The 25982-nt window shown below is 42.6% G+C and overlaps 1 protein-coding gene across 2 annotated transcripts in view; it reads right to left on the bottom strand.

The window, feature by feature from the left end:
• Window positions 1-25982, bottom strand: part of sncb (synuclein beta) — a 32893-nt gene that overhangs the window by 2972 nt on the left and 3939 nt on the right. The window contains exons 2-4 of one of the 2 annotated variants that reach the window (XM_062970199.1): window positions 25723-25817; window positions 1162-1200; window positions 467-585 (exon numbers count right to left, since the gene is read on the bottom strand). In XM_062970199.1, coding sequence (XP_062826269.1) covers window positions 467-585; window positions 1162-1200; window positions 25723-25817 — 253 coding nt within the window. The remainder of the gene's footprint in view (window positions 1-466; window positions 586-1161; window positions 1201-25722; window positions 25818-25982) is intronic. The other variant, XM_062970200.1, reaches the window with a different exon arrangement.

Genomic DNA, 25982 nt, shown 5'->3' with positions numbered 1-25982 from the left:
GTCTATAGTTATTGGCACAGAGATGCACATATTCACTGGCACTGTGCTCAGGTAGGCAGTCACCACCACATGTTTGTTGTATGAAGTATGCATATACATTGCTTCAGTGCATGCACTTGATTGTTCCTGCACATACTGTTCATACTTTTTCCAATTGAGAAATGTCAGAATGGATGAGTGCCCTGGATGTTCTCGCGTCTCTGCCACACAAGCTTAATGTCATTCTGTCTTCCTTTGCAGCCCCTAATCCACTTGCGTTTTGCCAGTAGCAGGGCACAGGAAAACCCATCAGCCTGGTCATAATCCTGTTTTGGCAGACAGGTTCTTGTATCAAACTCGGATGTCTCCATTGTACTACGTTCCCCAGTAGGGCTGTTGAAGAAACTATGTTTTCTTTATGTGAGAGGCCATGAGCTGCAGACAGCACCTTAATCTCACAATCACTGGAAGGGTGTGGGATGCTCACCTTCAGGTCAGTTGGGAATTCATCTTTCTTGACCAAGCCTGTGGCCGCTGCGATATTGCCAGCCCCTGAGAAGACAGCTCCACCCAGCTGAGATGCCTGCTCCTTCGTCTTCTCTGCAACTATGAAACCCGTAAGATAAATACCAGTTGTCTTTATAGGGCAGCACAATTAGTTCTTTATACTGGATTCATAGTATGTGGCTTTCCACAACTTTCATCTCTGCAAGGTTATCCAGTAGGTCTGTAATGAGTAACAACAACTATAGCTGACAGATCAATAACTTCCTTGGCTATATACCAATGTGTCCCATGGGATAAAGCAATAACCCCTGACCATGAGACTGTTCCTCTTCTGCTTCACAGTCTTATTTACCACTAATTTAGGTAAAACTCTTTTCCCACCCCAAGACTTCTTCTGACGCATGTTCACCAAACCTTGTTTCCTGTGGGCGCCACCTTTTAAATCGGGTTGCATTGTAGCCAGTCCCTTCAGCTGGCTCTGCAGGCGCGTGAGAAGCAGCCAGGAGGCTTTGTCCTGGGCCCAGTTACATAAAAGGCTTTAGTGACATCACTGTCCTGCTAGTCTGTGATCTCTTTAGCACAGCCACCCACTCAGTGACCAGGCAATGCCAATCTGTGAGAAAGGCGGAGGTGAAGGGGGCGGGGAATGTGTGAACAAAAATAAAAGTCCAGTACCTGAGGCCACGCCTGCAACGCCTTCCCGAGTTTTGCTTCCTACAAAGAAAAAAAAAAGAAAGAAAAAGTATTAACAATAAAAAGCCCATGGAGTGGGGGTAAAGGGCATATAGGATAAAGAGTAGAACTCAGTCATCCTATGCCTCTCAGTAACAGCATCTATGTGTTCCTTAAACAAAGACAAAGATGAAGTGATTTTCTTTTAATCTCAGGAGAAATTTATGTTGGGTAGGCATTTCTTTATTCAACCTTTTGTCCTTCCTACTTCCATGGGTTTATCCTATTGCAATTTGCTTTCTGAAAGAACATAGAACAGTTTAGGACACTAGTCGTTCAAGAAAAGAACAGCAATAGAGAGGCATTTCTGATCGTATGACTCTTTCTCAAAACACCTGCCCTTGGCCAGCATTCAGGTACCTATGAACTGGATTACAACCATTTTGAAGGATTTCTCTAATGCGTAAGTCTAGAAATCTTAGTAAAAAATTGACCCAAAAAACATGGGTTGACTTATCCACAGGTCAATGTGAGTACTGTACCTTAACTAAAAGGGGAACCATTATCTTCACTTAGAATGGTAAAAAGGTGAAAACCTAAATGTGTCTGTGAAAACCTAAAAGAAGCATCAATCTCCTGCTCTCTCCGCCAAGGTGCCACTTCTAGCCTTTTTGAATGCTTGAGCGGGGAAATGGTGACAGCCAGGGGTGGCTGGCCCCATGAGGCAATACTGGTGCTTTCCACTCTCCATGGAGTAATCCTTGATTTATCAATGGGTTATATCAAAATCCATAATATTTGCCCCAAAACCTTCCCTCAACTTATACACGAGGTCAATTTATACATGAATGTATATGATAAATGTGCCTATGTGTGCTCACGCCAACATCATTGACAACAAGGATCTAGTCACTGAAGAGAAAGGTTCCGAAGCATTTCAATGATTGAACACCTCAAATTTACAAATAGCTTAATAAAGTATTCATAAATCCTTTTATTATATTATCAATATATTTTTCTGTGTGATGCAGTTGGAAGTGCTTGCTTCAAGAATGAGGATGGATTAAGAAATGTAGATGGATCAACTCTTTTTGAGGCTTTCAAATAAGTGACTTCCTTGTTTGCATTGCAGTAATCACACTTGATTTTGGAGTAGTTCCAGTGATCTAAAAAATGACCTTCCATTAACACTTTCACCCACTCAACACTACTGGGAGGAGCAAATGAAGAGGAATGGATGATTTAAAAAAAACCAATGTAGTCATAAAGCACATACAATATATTTGAACGGATTCAAAAAGGCGCAGCAGTACTGCCATATATCTCAGGATTTGTTAAAGACATACTAATTGACCAAACAAACTGGTGTGGTAAGACCTTATGTCTGAAGCAAGGATTAACTGAAGGACAGGACATGCTGTCAGGGCATCAGAATCAAAGGAAGACAATGCCATAGTTTTAATACCAAAGGAGGGGGAATTGTAACACAAAATCTTCCCCCTCTAGATAGTCCCTCTTAAAATAGATCAGGAGCCCAGCCCTCGTTTGCTTTTGGCCACAATAAGAATTCTATGGAAAGGGGAGGATTCTGGAGAGAGAATTGGCGAGAATTGGGTTCTTGTGTCGCACTCTGGTATCTACAAAATAAATTGACTATATTTCAGGGTCACATCTCAGAGGTGTTAAACTCATTTTCACTGAGGGCCACATCAGCCTTATGGTTACCTTCAAAGGGTCATTTATAATTGTATAAATGTAACTACATTGCTCTGGTACTGAATGCCTAGGGAGCGACCTAAAATGACATGGAGAGCCTTATGTTTGACATGTGTGATCTAGATTGCAATACCAGCCTACACAACTGAACCCAAGCACCAATCCTACTTCATCAGACCCTATTTAAAACAAAAACAAAAAGGCCTCTGAACTGCTGCCTCCGTTAAAACAATGGGTGTCTTAAGTAGGGATTTTGTGTAATGCCTTCCCATGCCTATTGCCTTGGATCTTCACTGAATGTATCTATTGGGTATTCATATCCTTTTTTTTCCTCCCAAGAAAATTGAATTGCTGCTCTTTTAATAGCAGGTTAAAGCTCACGTAAAAGAACAGAAGTACAATTTAGCTTTGCCCATGCACCTGACTGGCCTCTCTGATCTTTGTTGCATTGAACTCAGCCTGGCCTCTTTTGGACTGTCCACTTGCTTCTGGCAATGGAGCAATTGGTTGATTGCCTGTAGTCGTACTATACTAAGAACCTGGCAGTCTCTGCTAATGACTCCACGTCATAGTGGAGAAAGGTCATGGCACAGTGAATAACAGAATGGAAATTGAAAAGAAAGGACTGAAGAATATAGTGCCCATCTTGAAATATTTCTGTCTTAACTCTCCTGTACTTGAGAAGCTTTACAACAATGTGACAGGAAATATCACACAATACTGCTTCCTTTTCCACGGTGGTATCCTCCAGGTGTTTTGGATTACAATTTCCATCAGTCTTAGCAGCATGGCCAGTGGACAAAGGGAATGAGGATTATAGCCCAAAACATTGTGAAGTAGTGATAGGCTGTACAGTAGGGAGAAATTAATTATATAACTGTAATCAGCTGTATTATTACATTATTTGGGCATAAACAAAATCCATCTTGTCTGTATTATACAATAGGGAGGGTGTGAAGAGATGAAACATATCAAAGACATTACAAAATGTATTACAGTGACCTCCAACAATTAATATTCTATTAGGTATAGTATGGTCAGCATATCTCTCAAATCTATAGTTTAGGGCCTAGTTCACCTCAGTTTTATGCATTTCTGCTCAAGAATAGGCAACAATATAACAAACTTTCCAGACTACACACCACTGCTCAGTTTCCTGCACCAACTTTTCAGACTTTAAATATCTCTAATCCCTAATTGGCAATAACAGCAGTTGAATGGTGGAGCCAATTGGGACATGTTTCCAGGAGTTTAAGTCAAAAGCTCATGGAGATTTTCTGAGCCACACTGTTAGAGACTGCAACTGGAAGTTCATAATAATATTCCTCTATTCAGTCACTTCTGTATATAATACGTGTGTGAGAGGAAGAAGGTTAGCATTTTTCGCAGTTGTGGTGTTGGGCTAAATGTTGTACAGAAAAGCACCATGGTGGTTAGCCTCAATCTGCAGAAAGATTACTATCTCAGTAAGAACTAGGTCTCTTAGATGCTTAGATATGCTGCACTGTGTGCGACGTTGTGATTTCTAGCATGTTTCTCTGAAGCCATGTATTGGTTTGTTTTGTTGTGAGACTTCTAATATTTAAACTAGATTTAATTCTAGAAAATAGTTAACTGGTAGAACCAGCCTATTGTAGCCATGGATTCTGTATCCACGGCTTGAAAATGTTTTTAAAAATCCAAAACGAAACCTTGATTTTGCTCTTTTATATAGGGTACATCATTTTATTATGTCATTGTATATAATGGAACTTGAGCATCCATAGACATTGGTATCCACAGTGAGTCATAGAATTAAGATGCAGGAAGTATGACTAGGGCTTGTATCCCTAAACCTTGGGGCAGGGATGGAGAGTAAGAGTTGTCTGGATTTTATAGGACTACAGCTGCATCAGCTTTAGCCACCAATGCCAATGGTACATCTTGTGAGCCATTGGTTCCATGCCCCTTTCTTATTGCTACACTATAAATATCAATCATTTGTTTTTCAGTTGAACTATAACAGGTTTTTCCCAAAAATCATATTGTATGGTATTTGATGTTTAATATGCTGAGACTTTTCTGTTCAGACATGCTTGGTCCATTTCATAGACCCAGAATTCTACTATTGAGAGGGAACAATTGACCATACTATCACAAAATGCAGTTGTCACAGCAGAAGCAGTGACAAGGCATTAGAGAAGACTTGCCAAATGCCCCTAGTGATTACCTCCTTCTCTCCAACAGGGCAGAGGGTGCTCTCCTAATGCCAATGTTGAAAGAAAGTTCAACTGGCAATGCATGTAAATGGGATGGGTGGAGGTGCCATCATTTTGTTCAGTTCTTGCAACAAAATGTTGGGCCAACCCTGGCTTACATTAAGATTGTCAGTTATTAACATACTGTATTTTATACAAATTTTCTTGGAAGTAAACTCCAGTGTGGTATAGTGGTTTGAGCATTGGACTATAGCCGTGAAGACCAGGATGAAACCCAGCTCAGCCATGGATACCCACACTCTCCAAGCCTCTCCTTAGCCTTGTATCATTGCCCCCCTTGGAACAAATCTTGCAAAGAAAATCCCATGATATAGTTGCCATAAGTCAGAAATAACTTGAAAGGTACACCACAATAACAACAAAATTCAGTTGAAGTCAATGAGACTTACTTCCAAATACACATGTATATGCAATGGTTGTGTTAGCTGGCAGCCCAGAGAATTTGTGGAGTGAGCCCCACTGAACTCAGTGTGGCATACCTCACAGAAAACATGCTTAGTAATGGAGTAGAGCCAGCTCAAGATGTATAGGTGATCCATGGCTGGACTGAGGCATACACTTAAGTTCCCATGCAGTTTTAAGCTGTTTGGAATAGAGTCTGACTTTTGGGTGTTTCTTTAAAGAAGTAAGTGCCGGAGGTTTTCCAGTTATAGCTGCTGTGCATATTCTGACATTGCATAGATCAAGTAGACAATACAAAAGGATAGCACCAACATCCATAAGTTTGAACGAACAGATTTAAGAAAGATTGAGATCACAGAGAAATAGGTAGGTTGAATTAATATGAAACAGACTGAGGTGTCTCCCATTTCTTGGCACATTTGCATCAAGAATGTTGCACAAACACCTAATCACAGCAAGTTTGGAAAATACTGCATTGGGGACAAATAGACATCCCATGTGAACACATGGATTGAAATTCCATTGACAATTTTTGGGTAAAGGGAAAGTAATTTTGCAAGGCCAATTTTCAGCAAAATGGAGTAAGTATCAAACCCCTCCTTCACCTACTACTGTTCTGCTGTTAAGACACACACACACACACACACACACACACCATTCAAGATGATTTTTCAGGAGTAAACACAAACCTGGAATCCTATCTTGGGCAATGCAAAGCACCATTTCTCATATTCCAGCATTCCTTTCTAAAGCTAATTTTCCCTTAAAAGGTATACCTGTTTGAGTTTTAACTGGTTCCCACCCATGTGCTTTCCATCTCATATTCAGGAAACCTGGAGACTGATATGGGATGGTGTGAGTTTTTGTTCAGTAATACCCAGACGGCCACAGTGTTCTCCTTCGATTTAAATGGATGTACATGGTATAAATACATAGTTGCTCCTTGGATCAGAGTTCCCTGGGCCTGGCTTTCTAGTCAAGCAATCCTGAGAAACAGCCAAGAGATGATGGGAAAGAGAGTCCTATGAGGAATCTGTTACAGCCCTCTGGGAAAGGAGTAGGCAACTTGTTACGCCCTGTCTAGCTCACCTGGCACTACAAAAACATGTATGACAGCAGTAAAGAGGGCCAGCATGGTGTAATGGTTTGAATGTTGGACCAGGAGACCAGGGTTCAAATCCCCACTTGGCCAAGGAAATCCAAGTCAAACTCCCAGCAAATACCCTTTGCACCAAGAAAACCCAGTGATAATTTCTCCATAAGTCAGAAACAACTTGAAGGCACACAACAATAAAAGAGCACAAATAATCAGCTACTGAAATGTTAGGAAGAGTGGCCCAATTGTGCTTTAGCCATAGAACAGTGGCAGCCTGGCAAGGTCTCAGGCTGGACCTGAAACAAGACAAGCTGGATAAAGCTCACTCTGAGGAAAAGAACCGTTATCACTGTATTATTTATCTGTTTTGTTTGCTTTTAGTAAGGTAGCCATATTATTCATGAGGGAAAAAAATAGTTTGGAAATGCCTGAGTAGAACTAAGCAAAATGATATAAAACCATTTGAATTCTACAGAAATTGACCTCAAATAAAGGTTTAAACAGTAAGACTGTTTGTCAGATACATGCAGTCACAAACACCTTTTTGTTTCATTGGTACAATTGTTTTTTTCATGTTCACTTCTCTCTGAGGTATATATAAAAAGATGTGATGCCTAAGAGGACTATGATGTCTTCACAGAAAGAGTCGGGAGATAACAGCAATTGATTTGATTGATTCACTGTTTAACTGGTATTCATTTATTTCACTTAGCTGCTCTTCCTTTGTAAATATCAGAGAGACACTTGGCCAGTTTCCTATCTGAGGAAGAGCCAGAACTGCTTAGCTCTAACAACCTAGCAGCAAACAACATGTATCTTAAGGCAAAGACCATTATTTTGTCATTAAAATAAAAGTTCAGTAGTAGCTATACAGAAAGCCATGGAGTGAAAGTCCTAATCCAACTGACGTCAAGGTCAGCATTTCTGCTGACTGACAGCTTTCAGCTCATTACTAGTTTTGCAGTACATGGCCAGCTATTCTGCACAGCAGTCTCATCCAACCTGGTGTCCACCAGATGCATTATTGGCTATGCTGTCAGTGTCTGGGGATGTTGGCAGCTGCAGTCCAACATATTTTGGAGGGCACAAGATTGGGGAAGGATGCTTTATTGGATTCCTTTGTTTCTAGCCCACACTAAGTACACCTTTTAAATTTGTTTTTGTTTTGTGCCTTCAAGACATTTCTGACTTATGACAACCCTAAAGGGAACCTGTCACAGAGTTTTTCTGGGGCTGAATGTGTGTGACTTACCCAGGATCACCCAGGGGGCTGCCCTGGTTGAGGGGCATTGAACCCAGGTCTCCAGAGTCAAAGTCCATTACATCAGATTTATTCCAATCACTGCCATAACTGATCATTTTCGAACAACAGTGCAGCTACAACTAGTGAGGCTCATGTCAACTAAAGAGATGTCTGTTACCACAGATGACTACAAGGGAAGGTCAGAGACACAAAGGCAAAAATGGAAATTGGATGAGTCTGGGGATGTCATGGCTATAGAAAACTATGCCCACTAACCCTGTAAGATGCTACTAATAGAAAACCATTTGAGGCAAACTGGCAGGAAGCACCTTCATAATGTTGACTCTTGCAGATATGGAACTGTCTCCCCTACAAGGGAAGGGACCCAAGGATTTGCTTCCATCATCTTGTCTGAAGCAATACAAAAGCCCCCAGTAAATACATTTGAAATAATTATGAGTAGCACTTCCTGACAGAAATTACTGTAAGTCTAGAATTTTTCTTTTGGGGTGGTATGCTTGTACATAATCAAGACACATTCCTTTGTGGCATGGCCTCCAGACACTTTTCAAGTGTATTAATGAAAATGTATTGAATTTTCCCTAAGACACGAAATGCAGTATTTAACACTGTCTTTGCAAATGTTACTTTTTTCTGTCTCAGCTTCCAGAATTCCTCCACTAAAATTTCTAGCTGCAGTCAAAAAATTCATTCTTCTGGACTTTGATTTTTGTTGCTTAAAAAAATATGATTCCTTTATCAGCCTCTAGCTCGAGCAGCCACAGAGATTGTTAATGGTGTGTGAAGTGTGGTTGTGTTAGTGATTGCACACATTGGTTAGTGTCTGTGACATCACTAGAAATAAAATGGAATATTTGCTTTCTCTCCTCCCCATTTCATTTGTAAGGACAAAAACAGGAAATTGAATCCCTCCAGATATTGTTGGACTCAAATTCCATCAGCTCCAGTCAACAAAGCAAGTTTTCAAAGCAAGCCAGACTATTTCAAAGCAAGCCAGACTATCGACTGGCTTCGTAGAGACTATCAGTCCTGGAACCGCTCCATTTGTCTTCTCATTGGATTGGAAGACAGAACACTGATGGAGGAATTGTTTTTGTATAGGCCCAAACTTCAACAGTGGGGCATTACTCTCAGGAGGGTACTAGTAGACCCATTGATTCGCCCCCTGGACATCAGGCGGAATCTTGGTAGACAAGATCCCCCAGGTTTAGGCCATGTCTATGTTACCTCTCAGTCCCGTTCTCAGACATCATTAGTGCCTAGCCCCCTTCCCACGCTAGATGATGATCTGTTAGATGACTCCTTTCCTCCTACACCAGCGGAGATAGGCCCCTCCTTTAAACAACCAAGTATTGCTGGTGATTTTCTATCTCAGGACAGCTGACTATCCCCTTCAATGGGCAACCTCAATCAGTCATCTCTCCAGGGGGGAGAGGGTTTCCACGGGCAGGGTCTCATTGAGGTGGTTTGGGGGAGAAGGAAGAACGGTCACTTTCGACCCAGGGAGAAGCGCAACAGAGTTTTTGCGACCCTGGAGAGGAATAGGTGTGGTAGTCTTCAGGACAGACCTCCCAGCCTTAAGGTCCTGCTTTTGAACGCCAGATCCGTCAACGGTAAAACAGCTGTTATCCAGGATTTGATCCTGGATGAGGGGGCGGATCTGGCATGCATCACCGAGACGTGGTTGGACGAGCAGGGTGGTGTGAATCTCACTCAGCTGTGCCCACCAGGTTTCGGGGTGCATCAGCAGGCCAGGGCTGGGGGGCGGGGAGGAGGAGTCGCGGTGATTGCTCGGCAGTCCATCGCCCTGATCAGATGCGCCATTCCGCAGTCTTCGAGGTTTGAGTGTGTCTTCCTGAAGGTGGGAGCCCGAGACAGCTTGGGGATTCTGCTGGTGTACCGTCCACCCCGCGACCCAGCAGTCTCTCTGTCCGAGCTAGCAGAAGTGGTCTCCAATTCGGCCCTGGTCTCCCAACAACTCATAGTTTTGGGGGACTTTAATATTCATGCCGAGACCTCTTTGACAGGTGCAGCTCAGGATTTCATGGTTGCCATGACGACCATGGGGCTGACTCAAGTTATATCTGGGCCCACACATCAGGCGGGACACACGCTGGACCTCGTCTTCATTGTGGACGGTGGGACAGTCAGAGTGGAAGAGCAAAATATTCTTCCATTGTCATGGTCTGACCATCATCTGATCTGTTTGAGTTTCGCCGTGTCTTCTAACCTCCGCAGGGGTGGTGGACCCATTAAGATGGTCCGCCCCAGGAGGCTGATGGATCCGGATGGACTCCTGAGGTCTCTTGGGGATCTTCCTGTTCTGGAGACTGGCGATCCTGTCGATGTCCTGGCTGATCGCTATAATAGTGAGCTGTCAAGGGCACTTGACACGATCGCTCCCGAACGTCCTCTTTCGCTGCGTAGAGTCATGTCGACTCCTTGGTTCACTGAGGAGCTGGCTGTGATGAAGCGTGCGAGGAGGGGACTAGAGTGCATCTGGAGGAAATCTCGGGATGTGTCTGACCAAGCACGGGCTAAAGCCGCTATTAAGGCTTACTCCGTGGCTCTGCGAGCAGCCAGGAAAGCTTTCACGACTGCCCGCATAGCGTCTGCGGCCAACAGGCCATCGGAGTTGTTCCGAGTTGTTGGGGAGCTCCTGCGGCCTCCTGAGACCCAGGGGCTTCCTGATGACTTGGCAACTAGGTGCAGCGATTTTGCACACCACTTTGCAGGCAAAGTTGCTCAGATACGCCATGAGTTGGACTCCAGTTTAATTGTAGTTCCAGCGGAGGTAACCGAGGCACCTGTCTGTCCGATTTTGTGGGATTCTTTCCGGCTTGTTCTTCCGGATGACGTGGAGGGGATTCTTGGGTCTGTGAGGGCGACCACTTGTGCTCTGGATCCTTGTCCCTCTTGGCTGGTTAAGCAGGCCAAAGAGGGGTTGTTGGATTGGTTTGTGGCTATAATAAATGCCTCCCTGGGTCAGGGGTCTTTTCCATCTTGTTTTAAGCAAGCGGTGGTAAAACCGTTACTAAAAAAGACCTCGCTAGACCCATCTGTATGTAACAACTACAGACCAATTTCCAACCTCCCGTTTTTGGGCAAGGTTCTGGAGCGGGTGGTGGCCACGCAGCTCCAGGAGTTCCTCGATGACACTGATTTTCTGGACCGCTCGCAGTCTGGCTTCAGGCCTGGGCACAGCACTGAGACGGCTTTGGTCGCCTTGGTGGATGACCTCCGCAGGGAACTGGACAGGGGGAGTGTGACCCTGCTGGTTCTCCTGGACATCTCTGCGGCTTTCGATACCATCGACCATGGTATCCTTCTGGGGAGGCTGTCCGGGATGGGACTCGGTGGCACTGTTTTGCAGTGGCTCCAGTCCTTCCTGGAGGGCCGTTCCCAGATGGTGAAGCTGGGGGACACCTGCTCGGACCCCTGGCCTTTGACCTGTGGGGTCCCGCAAGGGTCTATTTTATCCCCCATGCTTTTTAACATCTACATGAAACCGCTGGGAGAGGTTATCCGGAGTTTTGGAGGGTGTTGCCATCTCTACGCAGATGACACACAAATCCACTACTCGTTCCCACCTGACTCCAAGGAAGCCCCTCGGGTGCTGAACCAGTGCCTGGCCGCTGTGGCGGACTGGATGAGGAGGAACAAGCTGAGGATCAATCCTGACAAGACAGAGGCCCTCCTGGTCAGTCGCTCGTCGGATCGGGGTATTGGGTGGCAACCTGTGCTGGACGGGGTTGCACTCCCCCTGAAATCACAGGTCCGCAGTTTGGGGGTCCTCCTGGATTCAGCGCTGACGCTTGAAGCGCAGGTGTCGGCGGTGGCCGGGAGGGCTTTTGCACAACTCAAACTTGTGCGCCAACTGCGACCATACCTCGTGAAGTCTGACTTGACCACGGTGGTGCATGCATTAGTTACCTCTAGACTGGACTACTGTAATGCGCTCTACGTGGGGCTTCCCTTGAAGACGGCCCGGAAGTTACAGCTGGTCCAACGTTCGGCAGCCAGACTAATAACGGGGGCGAGTTACAGGGAGAGATCTACTCCCCTGTTTAAGGAGCTCCACTGGCTGCCGTTCATCTTCCGGTCCCAATTCAAGGTGCAGACCATCATTTATAAAGCCCTAAACGGTTTGGGACCCGCCTACCTTCGTGACCGTATCTCCTATCATAAACCTGCCCGACCTCTCCGATCATCGGGGGAGGCCCTCCTGTCGCCACTACCTATATCTCAGGCTCGCCTTGTAGGAACAAGGGAAAGGGCCTTTTCTGCGGTGGCCCCTCGCTTGTGGAACTCGCTGCCCATTGAAATCAGGCAAGCCCCCACCCTTTTAGCCTTCAGGAAAGATTTAAAAACATGGCTCTTCCAGTGTGCTTTCGGAGAGTAAATGTTCTATGCTACTCCCCCCCGATATTTATCCTCTAGACTGGTTCACTATCTGATGTCCCGTCCCTCGAGGTTTTATTCTGATCCCTTTCTCACCCAGAGTTTTAATTTTCAATCTAGTTTTTAAATGTAGTATTCATGCGGCCCGCTCGTGTTATATTGCTGTTTTGATCTTATGTTGTACTGTTTATTTTATGTAATGTATTATTTAATTGTATTATGTTATGGTTTATTGTATTGTCTTGGGCATGGCCCCATGTAAGCCGCCCCGAGTCCCCATTGGGGAGATGGTGGCGGGGTATAAATAAAGTTTTATTATTATTATTATTATTTTCAGGGGATGATGACAGTAGGGATCAGGAACCTTGGGTTGCCCAGATGTTTTTCATTCTGGTTTTGCAAGCCCCAGACAGCATGTCTAGTGGGGCAGGGAATATAGGAGAAAGTAGTACAAAACATCTACAGGGGGGCAAAGATTCCCAAGCATTCTATATATAATGTTTAGACTTCCATGATAGGAAAAAGTATAATATCAATGTTTTAATTAATTAAAACAAGTTTAGATAAATAAACTTGCACTTTTTAAAGTATATTTACTTTTTGAGAGGTGTGGTCTCAAACACTGAAAGACCATAATTATTTAATTAAAGTGAAAAATCTTAAAAGAATTTCCTTATTTGAAGAATGTGTGTGCTATGGTGGAGGCTCCTTCTTTGGAAACTTTTAAGCAGAGACTTTGAATGTGATTTTCCTGCTTCTTGGCAGGGGGTTGGGCTGGATAGCCCATGAGATCTCTTCCAACTCTACGATTCTATTATTCTATGGTTTTCAAAAATGTTGAAAACTAGTGTAACCAAGGCTCCTCTATGGTTCTGTACATTGGGACAGACTATTGAACCACCTACATTAGTTAAACCATACATTCTGCTATGTTCTGGAAGCCTTTGGTTACAAATGGCTAGGGAGATGGGAGAGAAGCAACACCTTATTTAACCTTCACTTTATATTGTAGGCAATCTTTTGGAAAGTCTGACCTAATGAGTTCTTATGGCTTCAGAATCCCAAAAAGAATATTGGTTGAAAATGGTTTTACAGTTTTACTTACATGAGCAGCACCAAAAACACAGGTTCATGGTTTCAGATATACACAAGGGAAAGTGATCTTGGAACATATCCCCATGAATACCCAGTGTTCCACTGGATTTGCCTGTACATGCCAAGATTCCAAAAGGGTCAAATAGAGCCTCATTGACATTGCACATGATGGGATTAGTCGGAGTGCTGAGCTGAACCAAGGTTAGATCAAAGTCAAACAAACTCCTGCCAGATTTTCTGATTATGACATTTATTGAAAGCAGCATTTTTGTCAGATGTTTTCTGTACTGTGAGATGATGAAGGAAAGGCATAAAATATAGAAAGCAATTTCACCATTTCAAGAGCAATGTCAGCTGGTGACTTCCACCTGAGTGGGACAATGAATCCATTCTGGTTGATCTTATTTGCAGGATACAGTTGCTTGCCTTGGATAGCTCCTTTTAAAGACAGGACTAAAATCCAGACCAGAGTAATCTCCCATGAGATAAAACCTACTAGCTGCCGCTGATAAAAACCCCGAGGACCACCTTATTTACCTTTTGCTTGTTCTGTATGGATTATCAGAATGTAAACACTTAAAACTCCTCAGGGTGTCCATGCTATGAAACAATGCAAAAATGCTTCTATGGCCCCTTTTACACTGCCATATAAAATCTACATTATCTTTGACGGTGTAGACTCATATAGTTCAAATCAGATAATATGGATTATCTGATTTGATAATCTGGATTATATGGCTGTGTAGAAAGGGCCCATATAAAACAAAGTGACTTACAGCACCATGACTCATAGCTTGTTTTCAACCTTAACTGTTTTGTGGGATGACTAGTGTACAAATGGAAGGTGCAGGAGCATTCTCCTGTGAAGATGATGTGCTTTTTGGATGCATTTATAGCACTTACATCTTCCTGAATTCACAGTAACTCATACAAAAGATTACTTTAACTATCAGTCTTTGTCTGAGTATACAAAAATACTCCAATTTAGAGCGGGGAGGGAACAGGACTCCAGCCTTGCAGCAAACAGTATCTGGAAAGCTATACCCTCCAGATCCAAATTCATAGGAGAAGTACATTATTATACTGAGTTTGATCTGTGTTTGATCTGTGCATGCTCACTACTGGTCCTCTTTAGAAAAACTCTATATGCATGGATGCAGAGCCTTGGTGCTTATGTATTTTACTTGTATCTCTCTAATCTGTATGTTTCTTCTACTCAGCCATAATTCCACTACTTTTTATGAAATCAGCCCCATAAAGGGAGTAAATAAAATCTCCTTTATAAGCAGACGCTTTAATCATCCTTGCTATGCTGCCCCCTTCTGGACAATTCTGATATAGCAGCTTACCTTGTCAGCATTTTTGCTCCCATGGGGCAGACCTCCCATGCAGAAGATGAAGTGGCCTGCTTTTGGCATCACCGTGAGGGAGCAGGGAGAGAGAGAGGAAGACTGACATTGCTTACTAACCTTTTAACATTTTGGCCCTAATTTAGAAGAGGGGATGACATCTGGACTCTGTGTCAGACAATACAATACCTTCAATGGCTTTGGGGTTTTCTTTTAGTGCTTTCATTGGCCACTGATGCCCACTGTATTCAATTTTTCCCTTTCTCCAGAACTTATTGATCACACTGGGGCATGTAGCAGTCATATTCATTCCGCATACAGGGCAGGTTTGAAAAGGCCAAAATATTTGGCCTGGGTCTCTCATTAACTCTACTCAGCATAGCCAATGGTAAGGGATGATAGGAATAGCAGTCCCACAGGACCACAGATTCCCCACCCAGTTTTGGACCACTTCTCTTTCCCCTTACTGGGTTTTCCTGCTTTAACTTTGCTCATAATAAAGGTACATGCCTACCTTTGCATACTATATGGTTTATTCAGGAAACCCCAAAACCTCCCAATCGGGAGTTCCATAATGAATCATAAATAGAAAATGGGTTCAGAGTGTAAGAAATTGTGGCTGAGAGATGGCTGGAGGCTGCTGTCAGAGCCATCGCAGTACGTCATCTCTTAGCCTGCCTAATCTGTTATGATCAGATTTCCCTTAACAGGTCCTACAGGGACACTTTAGAGTAGGTGCAGAGGGATACTTATCACAGACATGGGCTATCAGGAAAGAAGAGCTCCTGCCATCTGCCCTCACCACCTTCTAATGGTAAAATTGGCACACTGCTAGTTTTACTCTCTTGGATCCTTGCCAGCAATTGCCATGGCCAAAGCTGAAATCTCTCCTTGGCAAAGAGCATTATCATGTTGACTGCCCAGAGTCGAGGCGTCAGTCAAGGATTTCACACCTTCACCGTCTGATGGACTGGGGTGACCCAAGAGTTTGTAAACAATCAGCATTTCAGTATCCATTTGGGGCATGTGTTCCTTAGGTCCTGTTCTATTTCTTTTAACCAACAGCACATCTGCTTTAAGGGAAGTGCATCACACCGAACAGCACAAATCAGTCATCAGAAGCTCCCCTTCATGCCCCCAACATTATATATATTTACACAAACATACATTATACATACTTTCTCTAAAAATGTTTCTCTAAACACATTTCCTATCAAGCCCTGAGAAAGGCTCATAAAAGTCCCTGCAGCATCCTAGTGAGCTTCTTTTACAGTGTAAAACAAGAACACTGAGACTGCAGTCTGCCAAAGCCACTCTTGGTGTTCCCCATAGTCCCCTCCTCCCTTATTTATCTCAATTTTCATTGGGGCAGATAAAAAGGGAACCTGGAAATCTCTGGGACAAGTGATTCCTAACCCCACACACCATCTTAGCTCCTAGTGCACTAAAGACAAAACTTGAAGTGAACATTAGTTTGCTTTAATTGTGGGGGGGAGGGGGGAGGGAGAAATGGGAGTGATGTGGTTTTTGGATCCTTAGTTGAAGTAGACTGCCTTGTTCATGGAGCAGTAAGGGTTTCAAATAGCAGCATCTTCAGTTGGTAATGCTCCTGCCTTTTCCTACTGAGTCTTCCACATTTTTTGTTACTAAAATAAAACCCTTACAAGGTGGGGGAGAAAATCTAGGCGCATAGTGCCTTTTGCCAATAAGAGCCCTTTCTCTGGAAGCACTCTTAAGTTGAGCAAGGTATCCTAAATTTGGCAAAATTCTCATTAGCAATGTAGGTGCTAAAAAGGCAGTGAATAATAGCCTATTGACTGAAGAATTTCATTTCCTAATCATTGAAGCCATTAAGTGAAAAACAAGTTTCTAGCTCCTGCGGCTGTACAGATATGTTTGGGAATATGGGCAACATTGCATGAAATATTGGCAGTCAATAGAATTACTGTATAAGATCACCAGTGAAATATTATATGTAAAATAAAGTTGCTGAATGCTTCACTTACTGAGGCTTGCAGAATTGTTTCTATCTGCTGTAAAGTCATGCACCAAGGTTTGTCTCATGACCTTGGTGAATGATTTCAATTTTCTTTCTCTCCACCCATTTTGCATACAGAGGCCCAGGAGAGAAAGTAACCCTTTGCCTCAGTTTTTGCTCTTTAAAATAAGAATACAGTCAGCTTTTTGTGGAGATTAGGGAAACTGGATCCCAGCAAAAGTGGAAAGAATATCTGAAATCCCCCACCCCACTCAAAAACTTGCATGCTACAGACTGCTGCCACAAAAAAACCTTCCTTTAATATTAGAGAAGGAAGAACAACAGTACTGAAGGAGATTTTGGCACGAGTCATGGTCTTGCTATCCTCCCGCTGTGGAGGTGGGCAGCGAGGGTGGCAGCAGCAAGAGGAGGGCAAGGGCAGTTGGAAGGGACTGTGGCAACTATTCTTATAGTGGTGGACTCTGAGTCTGGTTGTAATAGGAAATTCCAAGGGTAGCAGGTTGACCTTTCTTTGGGCTGGGCTGACAGTCCTTATTAAGTTCAGACCTTCTGAGGCCACCACAGCTGGATGAGCAGTTTCCTCAATGGTCATCCCACCCTGGCTCTTTTGTCCTACCCTCCTATCCCCTCTTTCCACCTTTGAGATCCACATCCCACCCAGCCAAGGGAAGGAGGAAGGAACACGTGCACTCCCCCAACTCCTGCTCCTACCCCCCCCCCCCCGAATACTCAAATCCATTAAAATTTAACCCACAAATTTAGAGTGACAACTGTAACAACAACAATAACAACAATAATAATAATTTTATTTTTATATTCGGCCTCCATCTCCCCGAAGGGGCTTGGGGCGGCTTATATGGGGAACAACAGTGCTTCAACAGACTTTCAAGGATGTTGAACTATCTCAGATAAGAGCGCAGTCAGAGGTCTACTAATAGAGATCAGCATTATACTGGTGCTGATCCAGAGCCTGGAAAAGTTAACTTTTGGGGAAAGCGCCCAAAGTAACTTCTGCTTTGCTTCTCGACAGATCCCCATAGTAACAGAGAAATTTCTAGTTTGGGCTTTTTGAAATTCTTTTAACTTATGGATGGGCAAGTATGACTCTCCAGATGTAGTATTCCAATTTTCATAAGCCTCTGCTATGTGGCCATTGGTCAAGGATGATGAACTCCAATCTTATTTGGAAGGCCACAAGTCCTTCACTCTAATGTGGCAGATTAAACCACAAAACTTATGTATGCAAACTATAGTAATCATCACTATGAGGGAACTCTTTTCTTTCTTGCTTCCATGAACCCTGTGGATGGGACCACAGGAGAAAAGTCCAGTGATGCCTGCAGAAAAGTTCTTATGATGTACCCTTCATTTCAAAGATGCTTTTCCAATTGCACCTGAGAGAGAACTTGCCAATAGGTTTTAGAATGAATTCCAAATTATTGTATAGGTCAAAATAAAAAAAGCACTCAAATCATTCCAGTATTCCAGGGATGTGGAACAAGTGGCCTTCCCCAATTCCAGCTCCTAGCAGCCTGAGGTAGTACAGCCAGTGGTAGGAAATGATGGAAGTTGTAGGCCAAAAACATTGTTCCCTAGTCATCTTTTTGAACTGAAGCAGGGAGTAATTGTCTTGCTTTACATGACTGACGTGATCTCTATAGCAGATTTGGCCATTGGTTGCTTAAAATTCTGACCCCAGAGCCAGCCTCTATCTAATGCCTTTGTCCCCTTCTGGCACAAGGCAAGCTACAAGTCCACTTGGCCTCAAAAGAGCTTACTTCTTTCATCCATCCTGCACTTTCTTTATCTCATGGCCAATACTCCATCTTACCCAACATCTCATGGGATCTCTCTTTTTATTACTTACAACCTGCGGTTCATAAGGGTAATAACTAAATCAGTATAACAGATTGTTTTAAGGGACTTGACTTGCTTCCTGGGACATTCCAATTAAGAAAGGAATGTTATACAACACCAGTAAAATGCACAATACAAATTATTAAGTATGCAGAAACCAGAGGTGCCTAAATTAAGATCCCTGAGGGAGCCGGTGCAGCCCCAGCGGTCTTCAACATTTTCCTTTAATAAATGACCTGGAGAAAGGTATTAAAATCCTTGGCAGTGAAGCAGGCCCAAGATAGAAAATGGCTTGGGTAGTAATAAATGAGAAGGACTTGGCACTTCTAGCAATCCGAACTGCTTGCTATGCTGGGCCACTTCCAAAAAACATGTTGATGCAGCCAAACGCAAGGTCATCATCGAGGGAATGAACACAAAAGAATGCAGGACACAGCCAGGGAATTGAAGTCTCTGTCCTGGAAAGCAGTAGAGACAGCCCTGGAAATCACAGCAAAGATTGCAAGCCCTTTTCTCCATTGAATTACTTCACAATATATGATATCTGCCCCACTTGTTTTGTTCTCATGCTTACTACAGTTTAAAACTCCACACCCTCAAAACACACTCTGGAATACTCGAACATCGACTGTTGAACCTGCTGTTCCTTTCAAAAAATCTATTGCAAAGTGTATTTTCACTCTATTCTCTTATGCTGTTTGCCTGCAGACATAATTGCACAAATTAACCACAGTCGTATAGGTGGGATGAATCATCTGCTAAAGATCAAGACTCGAGTCTCCTGCCAAGGAAATTCCATAAATAAATACGCCTTGTTTGGGGCTCCTCTTCTTCTAGGTTTACACACTAGAAAGATCCACCTTCTTGGTCCCATTTTTGTGTTTAATCATCATCTGTGATTAAAGTGGGAGGACCCACTTTATAGCTTGATTTGATTTATATCCAACATTTCTCCCAGGTTCCTACCATGTTTCCCCAAAAATAAGACAGTGTCTTATATTAATCTTTGCTCCCAAAGATGCTCTAGGTCTTATTTTCAGGGGATGTCTTATTTTTCCATGAAGAAGAATTCACATTTATTGTTGAACAAAAAAAATGAACATTTATTATATATTGTACAGTAGTTGTCATCTCAAACCAGCATAACCAGACAAACTGTGAATCCTATCAAGAATTTCTTGTTACTACCATTATTTTCATGTACAATACTCTATGGTACGTACATTTACTGATCCTGCATGCTCTGGTGTTCTGTTTGGCGGGCATGCTTCCAAACAAAACCTTTGCTAGGTCTTACTTTCGGGGGAGGCCTTGTATTTAGCAATTCAGCAAAACTTCTACTAGGTCTTATTTTCTGGGGATGTCTTATTTTAGGGGAAACAGGGTATGCAGACCTTTCCATACCTTGGAAGGAAGATACGTAACTCAGTAGGCTTTCTGCAGGAAACATATATTCTATGCCATAAGAAGCACATACACACTACCCTCTACAGCAGAGGTCCCCAAACTTTTTAAACAGGGGGCCAGTTCATGGTCCCTCTGACCGTTAGAGGCCTGGAATATAGATTTTTTTAAAAAAACAATAATAATAATAATAATAATAATAATAATAATAATAATAATAATAATAATAAAACTTTATTTATAACCCGCCACCATCTCCCCGATGGGGACAACAACAACTATGAACAAATTCCTATGCAGTGCACACTGCATATCTTATTTTGAAGTAAAAAAACAAAACAGGAATAAATACAGCCTCAATGTTCATCATAATCATAATCATAATCATAATAAAAATAATAAAGAGGGTTGGAAGAGACCCCTTGGGCCATTTAGTCCAACCTCCTCCTGCCTTTGTGCACCAAAAGCACTAGGAAAGCACCCCTTAATAATTAATTATTAATTAAATAATAATTAAATGCCATTATAAACAAGCAAAGCTTTGGTAGGCACGCACCAGGCGAGGGAGGAGACGGGAAAGGTGTGCACCTTCCTCGGCGGAGGAGGAGGGAGCTGCCTCTGCAGGGGCCAGATAAATGTCTTCGATGGGCCGCATGTGGCCCCCGGGCCTTAGTTTGGGGACCCCTGCTCTACAGACACAGACACCACACATCTAGTTAAATGCAGAGGAAGGAAAACCTAATACCTTCCAGATGTTTGGAACTACAACTCTCACTACTCCTTATACTAGATTAACTGTATGGAGGAGGACAGAAAGAAAAGGATGGTTTGGGGAGTCTGGAGGAGTCAAGCGCTACACACTGCCCCCTGGATCTAGAAGGCAAAGGCCATCTGTTTCTGCTGTTTTGCATGAAGAACAGAGTAACACAGAAAAATAACAGAAGTTGGAGCAATCTAGCACATCCCCCCTTCCCCTTCCATGTACAGGGCAACAAATACCTACAGAACCCATTCAGTGTATGAAGGAGCTCCAACAGAAGCTTAATTGTGTGCATGCCTGTTTGGAAGAAAGCACTGGGATGTGCTTTGGACCTGCATGTATTAGCTTAGAGCATCCCAGTGCACAAGATTGAAATATCTCTTTGTTCTTTCAATGAGAATCATCAGATGTAAGGCCAGATGACCATGTGCAGCAGAAATGAAGCAGCACAATGTGCTTTAACAGGCCAGTGTAAGTAAGGTTTTGTAACCTTCCTCCAAAGAAAAGGTCCATGCATATAATAAATCAGCACATCAGACAGAAGATTGCACAACCACTTAACCCTCCATGTTAATCCACTAGATCAGTGGTTCTCAACCTGGGATCCCCAGGTGTTTTTGGCCTACAGCTCCCAGAAACCGCTGCCAATTTACCAGCTTTTAGGATTTCTGGGAGTTGAAGGCCAAAAACATCTGGGGACCCCAGGTTGAGAATCACTGCACTAGATGCAAATCAGCTTGTGTTTTACACATGGAATGTGAAATTCATTGAAAACATGCTCTGACATGTGGTCATAAGTGGTACAGTCCATTATCCATAACTTCATTCTACAAAATGGGTAAAATGTCCTGGAATTAGGGTCATACTTAGACTTGTTCCTTTCAACTCACTTCCTTCCTGCACCGGCTACTAAGACCAAGCTACTTTTCCACAGGTGAGTCCACACAAATCTCTGCACAAGGTTCCATGTGTGATGCTTTTCCAAAACCAATCCATTGTCCCCTTCCCCCATGTATCTCCGCTTATGCCCTGTCACAAGCGAGTCTTCTTCATTATAGGCAGCCACAGCCACTACACTAGATCTTAGCTTTGAGGAAATATCTCCCTTCTTGAAACATCACACATTCTTTTTTGCATCCATGCAGTTTTGTCACACAGTCAGGACCAGCCCTACCATTAGGTGAAGTGAGTCACATAGATTTTGGGAAGTGGCAGATATATATTTGACAGAATGATGTGCCATGCAGCCTGTCCTACATCATCTCAGTGAGCTTGAGATGGTGTAGGGCAAACACCAACTATCATTCAAGTTGGTTTTGTACATGGAACAGAAGGGGCAGCAGAACATTCTGAGTTGATTGTATATGCAAAGGGACCTTAGCACCTTGAGACTACCTAAGAGAAAGAAGATGGTAGCAACAAAAGTTGGTTGTTTTGTAAGTCTACTCCATCAGATGTACTGAGTAGAGTGCCTAGAAAGAAACCTTTATAAGCAGATTGTATATGTGAATAGCAACAGAAATGCAACATTTGTGGGTATGATTATGAGGTGGCAAGTCTTAGTGATACTGCTTGGGAACCAGAAAGGAGATGTGATAAACTGGCCAAGAGAGCCCTCATAAGGCTAGGGTGTTATCTAGAGTTTTAACTGTGTTGAATTGGTTCTGTGCAGTTAAAAATGTGTATATTAGATTGTTAGAGTTGGCTACTCTTGTAAGGCATGATGACTCCATTTATAATCAGGGTAGATAGGTGGCAATGGGAGAGCCTGTCCAGGCACACTCCTGAAATTAATTATTCTGCCTCAGAGCAGAATCATTGCTAAACCCCTACTACTAGGAAAGATTGGAATTCATAAATTAGTACAGTAGAGTCTCACTTATCCAAGTTAAACAGGCTGGCAGAAGTTTGGATAAGCGAATATCTTAGATAATAAGGAGGGATTAAGGAAAAGCCTATTAAACATCAAACCCTCATAAGGCTAGGGTGTTATCTAGAGTTTTAACTGTGTTGAATTGGTTCTGTGCAGTTAAAAATGTGTATATTAGATTGTTAGAGTTGGCTACTCTTGTAAGGCATGATGACTCCATTTATAATCAGGGTAGATAGGTGGCAATGGGAGAGCCTGTCCAGGCACACTCCTGAAATTAATTATTCTGCCTCAGAGCAGAATCATTGCTAAACCCCTACTACTAGGAAAGATTGGAATTCATAAATTAGTACAGTAGAGTCTCACTTATCCAAGTTAAACAGGCTGGCAGAAGTTTGGATAAGCGAATATCTTAGATAATAAGGAGGGATTAAGGAAAAGCCTATTAAACATCAAATTAAGTTATGATTTTACAAATGAAGCACCAAAACATCATGTTTTACAACAAATTTGACAGAAAAAGCAGTTCAATACGCAGTAATGTTATGTTGTAATTACTGTATTTACGAATTTAGCACCAAAATATCACGATATATTGAAAACATTGACTACAAAAATGGCTTGGATAATCCAGAAACTTGGATAAGCGAGGCTTGGATAAGTGAGACTCTACTGTATATATAAACAATTGAGAAACCACAAGGGCAATTTGAAACAATCTTGGAAATTTCAGCTTTGATGGCAATGTAGATGTCATCAGCTCAATGCATATACCACATCATAATTTGGGAATTACTTTCTCAGCCAGACATAGTATGATTTGAAGGTGGGCATCTTGGACTTTGTTCCTTTTGCAGAACCAGATAACTTTTTGTTGAAATCTAGATTTGCACTAGCTTTTTCTTTCAATGTGTGGGTGGAGGATCCATTACAACAGCTACCTGGAGTATGGGGCCTATCTTAAAGAGAAGGTAGTACTGAGACCATTCACAATGAAACCTGTCTTGAATACAAAAGATGTTGGGAATAATAGACTGGGGGCAAATGGACTCTTCTTAGGCAAGGTCATTGAGATTGCTCACAAATAGTTCCAGTTAAACCAATTTTCTATATATCTTCCCATTTAGTGGTTCTCAACCTGGGCCCCCCAGATATTTTTGGCCTTCAACTCCCAGAAATCCTAACAGCTGGTAAACTGGCTGAGATTTCTGGGAGTTGTAGACCAAAAACATTTGGGGACCCCAGGTTGAGAACCATTATTTCCGTTGGATCTAGGCCTTGGCTAAAGTACCTTGGTTATTCTGTGCCCAGAGAAGGGCAGCAGGAATTATACCCTGTTGTTCTTTATGATATCTTAGCTGCCAAGACTTAGTTTCAGATATCATGGACAATAGGGTCCCTGTGGAGTAACTGTCTTGAGCTGGCAGGAAAACCTGTGTACATGAAGCCCTTCTCTTAACCTGATGGCCAGCTTACAAAAGTGGTTTTAGGGGATTTTGATCAGTCCCAAGGAGTCTATATTGAACATGTACATGCAAATATTGAATGTGATTCACTAAGAACTTGGAAGCATATTATAATCAGTACACTGAGGACAGGTAACTCTATTTCTTTTTATTTTTAGCAAGTGACGTGGTATGTACGTTACACTGTTGCCTGGTCATGACAGTCATCCATCTGCTCCAATTTTCTTCTAGAGTTAAGATGCACAGGGGGTGGGGTGGAGCTGGTTCTAACCAGTGATATTGGAAAGCATACAAATCTCTAACATAAGATTTAAAAATTACAAACCTGTGCCAGCCATGTGAAACACCAAACTAGGTGCGCATATCTCAATTGGCATAATCTATTCTGGATGTGGTATCTTTTTCATCTTGTTGCAAACTGAGATGTGTAAAAGTCTGTAGGTAAGTTTAGGCCTACTAACATTATTAAAGGCATCATTACAGAGATTTTTTAAATTCCAAAAATACTATGGATGCACAGGGAACAAATACTTGAAATGGAAAAGTGTGGCAGCTATTGCGCTGGCCATTTCTCCCTGAAATTGGCAGGGAGATACAAAGAATAAAAGTGCAAAGGTGCTTTCAAAGGGATTCATAGTAGTGTAAAATGTGCTGCCTCGTGCCATGCCAATTAGAAGGATTGTAGTGTAACTTTAGATGGAGATTATTTTGAGCCAACCAAGCACAGAAAAATCAAAGGTTTTCCAAAACAGATGGCAAAAGGGGCAGGCAAAATAGGAAGAATGGGTGTAAGGAAGAGAGAAATAAGACGTGAAAATCAGAAAGCAAGGTGAAAGAAAAGAAAAAAGTCCCAGGTGTCTTCACACTCTTACTTCTGTTTTACCTTTTACTCTCGTATTACTCACATTGCAAAAATAGAATTTTAAAAAGAAAGAGAAATATGTGTTAGAGTAATGATACCCTCAAGCATTTAGCTGGAGAAAGTCCCATTGGCCTCTGCGGGACTTACCTCTCAAGCATTGGCCTGTATTTTTCAAGTATGATGTTATGTGAACATTACAGGAGCAGGACCTGCCTTTCTCTTTCCCCGGGAACCTCTCTTCATCACACTAGCCAGAATCCAACAAAGTTGATCCGCTGATGGAACTGCTTCCATCAGTGGAACTAAGAACTGGTCAAACCAAACTGGTCAAAATCTGCTCCAAAGATGGACTCCTCCCATCAAATAGTAATTTGGGGAAGTGAGGAAGAGAAGAGAATCTAGTCACACTGGCAGACAACCACTGGATCTAGGTCAACAAATCTGCTTTTTGAATGGGGGAAGGGGGAAGTTAGAACCAAGACAAACTGTAGGATATGCTACAATCACAACTTCATAGCATGTGAGCCTTCATAATAAATGAATGGATCATCAGCACATTATATTCACATACTGAAGACATATGTGAGCAGCATGGGTGTTAACAACACGTTTCCCACCAGACTGCTACCAAAAGAAATACCTAAACTGGTTGTTTGTGCTATTGTCATGGTTTGTGCCTACCATTCACTATGGAGGCCAATCCCAACCTGATTCACTCTGTAATTATTTGGATTGCCAGAAAATAGAAATTTAACACAAACCCACCTTGGCTGTACCCAAGACTCAAATCTTGCTCTAATGCAGAAGCTTTGGAATACAGTGCTTCCTCACTTATTGCGGGGGTTACGTTCCAGGACCACCTGCGATAAGTGAAAATCCGCGAAGTAGGGACAATATATATTTTAATATTTATACTTTATTTTAGCAGTTACAATATACAATACACCAGCAGAGAAGAAGAATGGAAGCTAAATAACCATTTTTATTTCCAATCCTTCCCTACCCTCCCCCCTCTCCCTTTATTT

Source organism: Anolis carolinensis, chromosome 2, assembly GCF_035594765.1.
Source record: "Anolis carolinensis isolate JA03-04 chromosome 2, rAnoCar3.1.pri, whole genome shotgun sequence".
In the NCBI taxonomy this organism is placed as follows: Eukaryota; Metazoa; Chordata; class Lepidosauria; order Squamata; family Dactyloidae; genus Anolis; species Anolis carolinensis.
The sequence above is the reverse complement of the archived record's forward strand: the minus strand, read 5'-3'. Positions and strand labels throughout refer to the sequence as shown.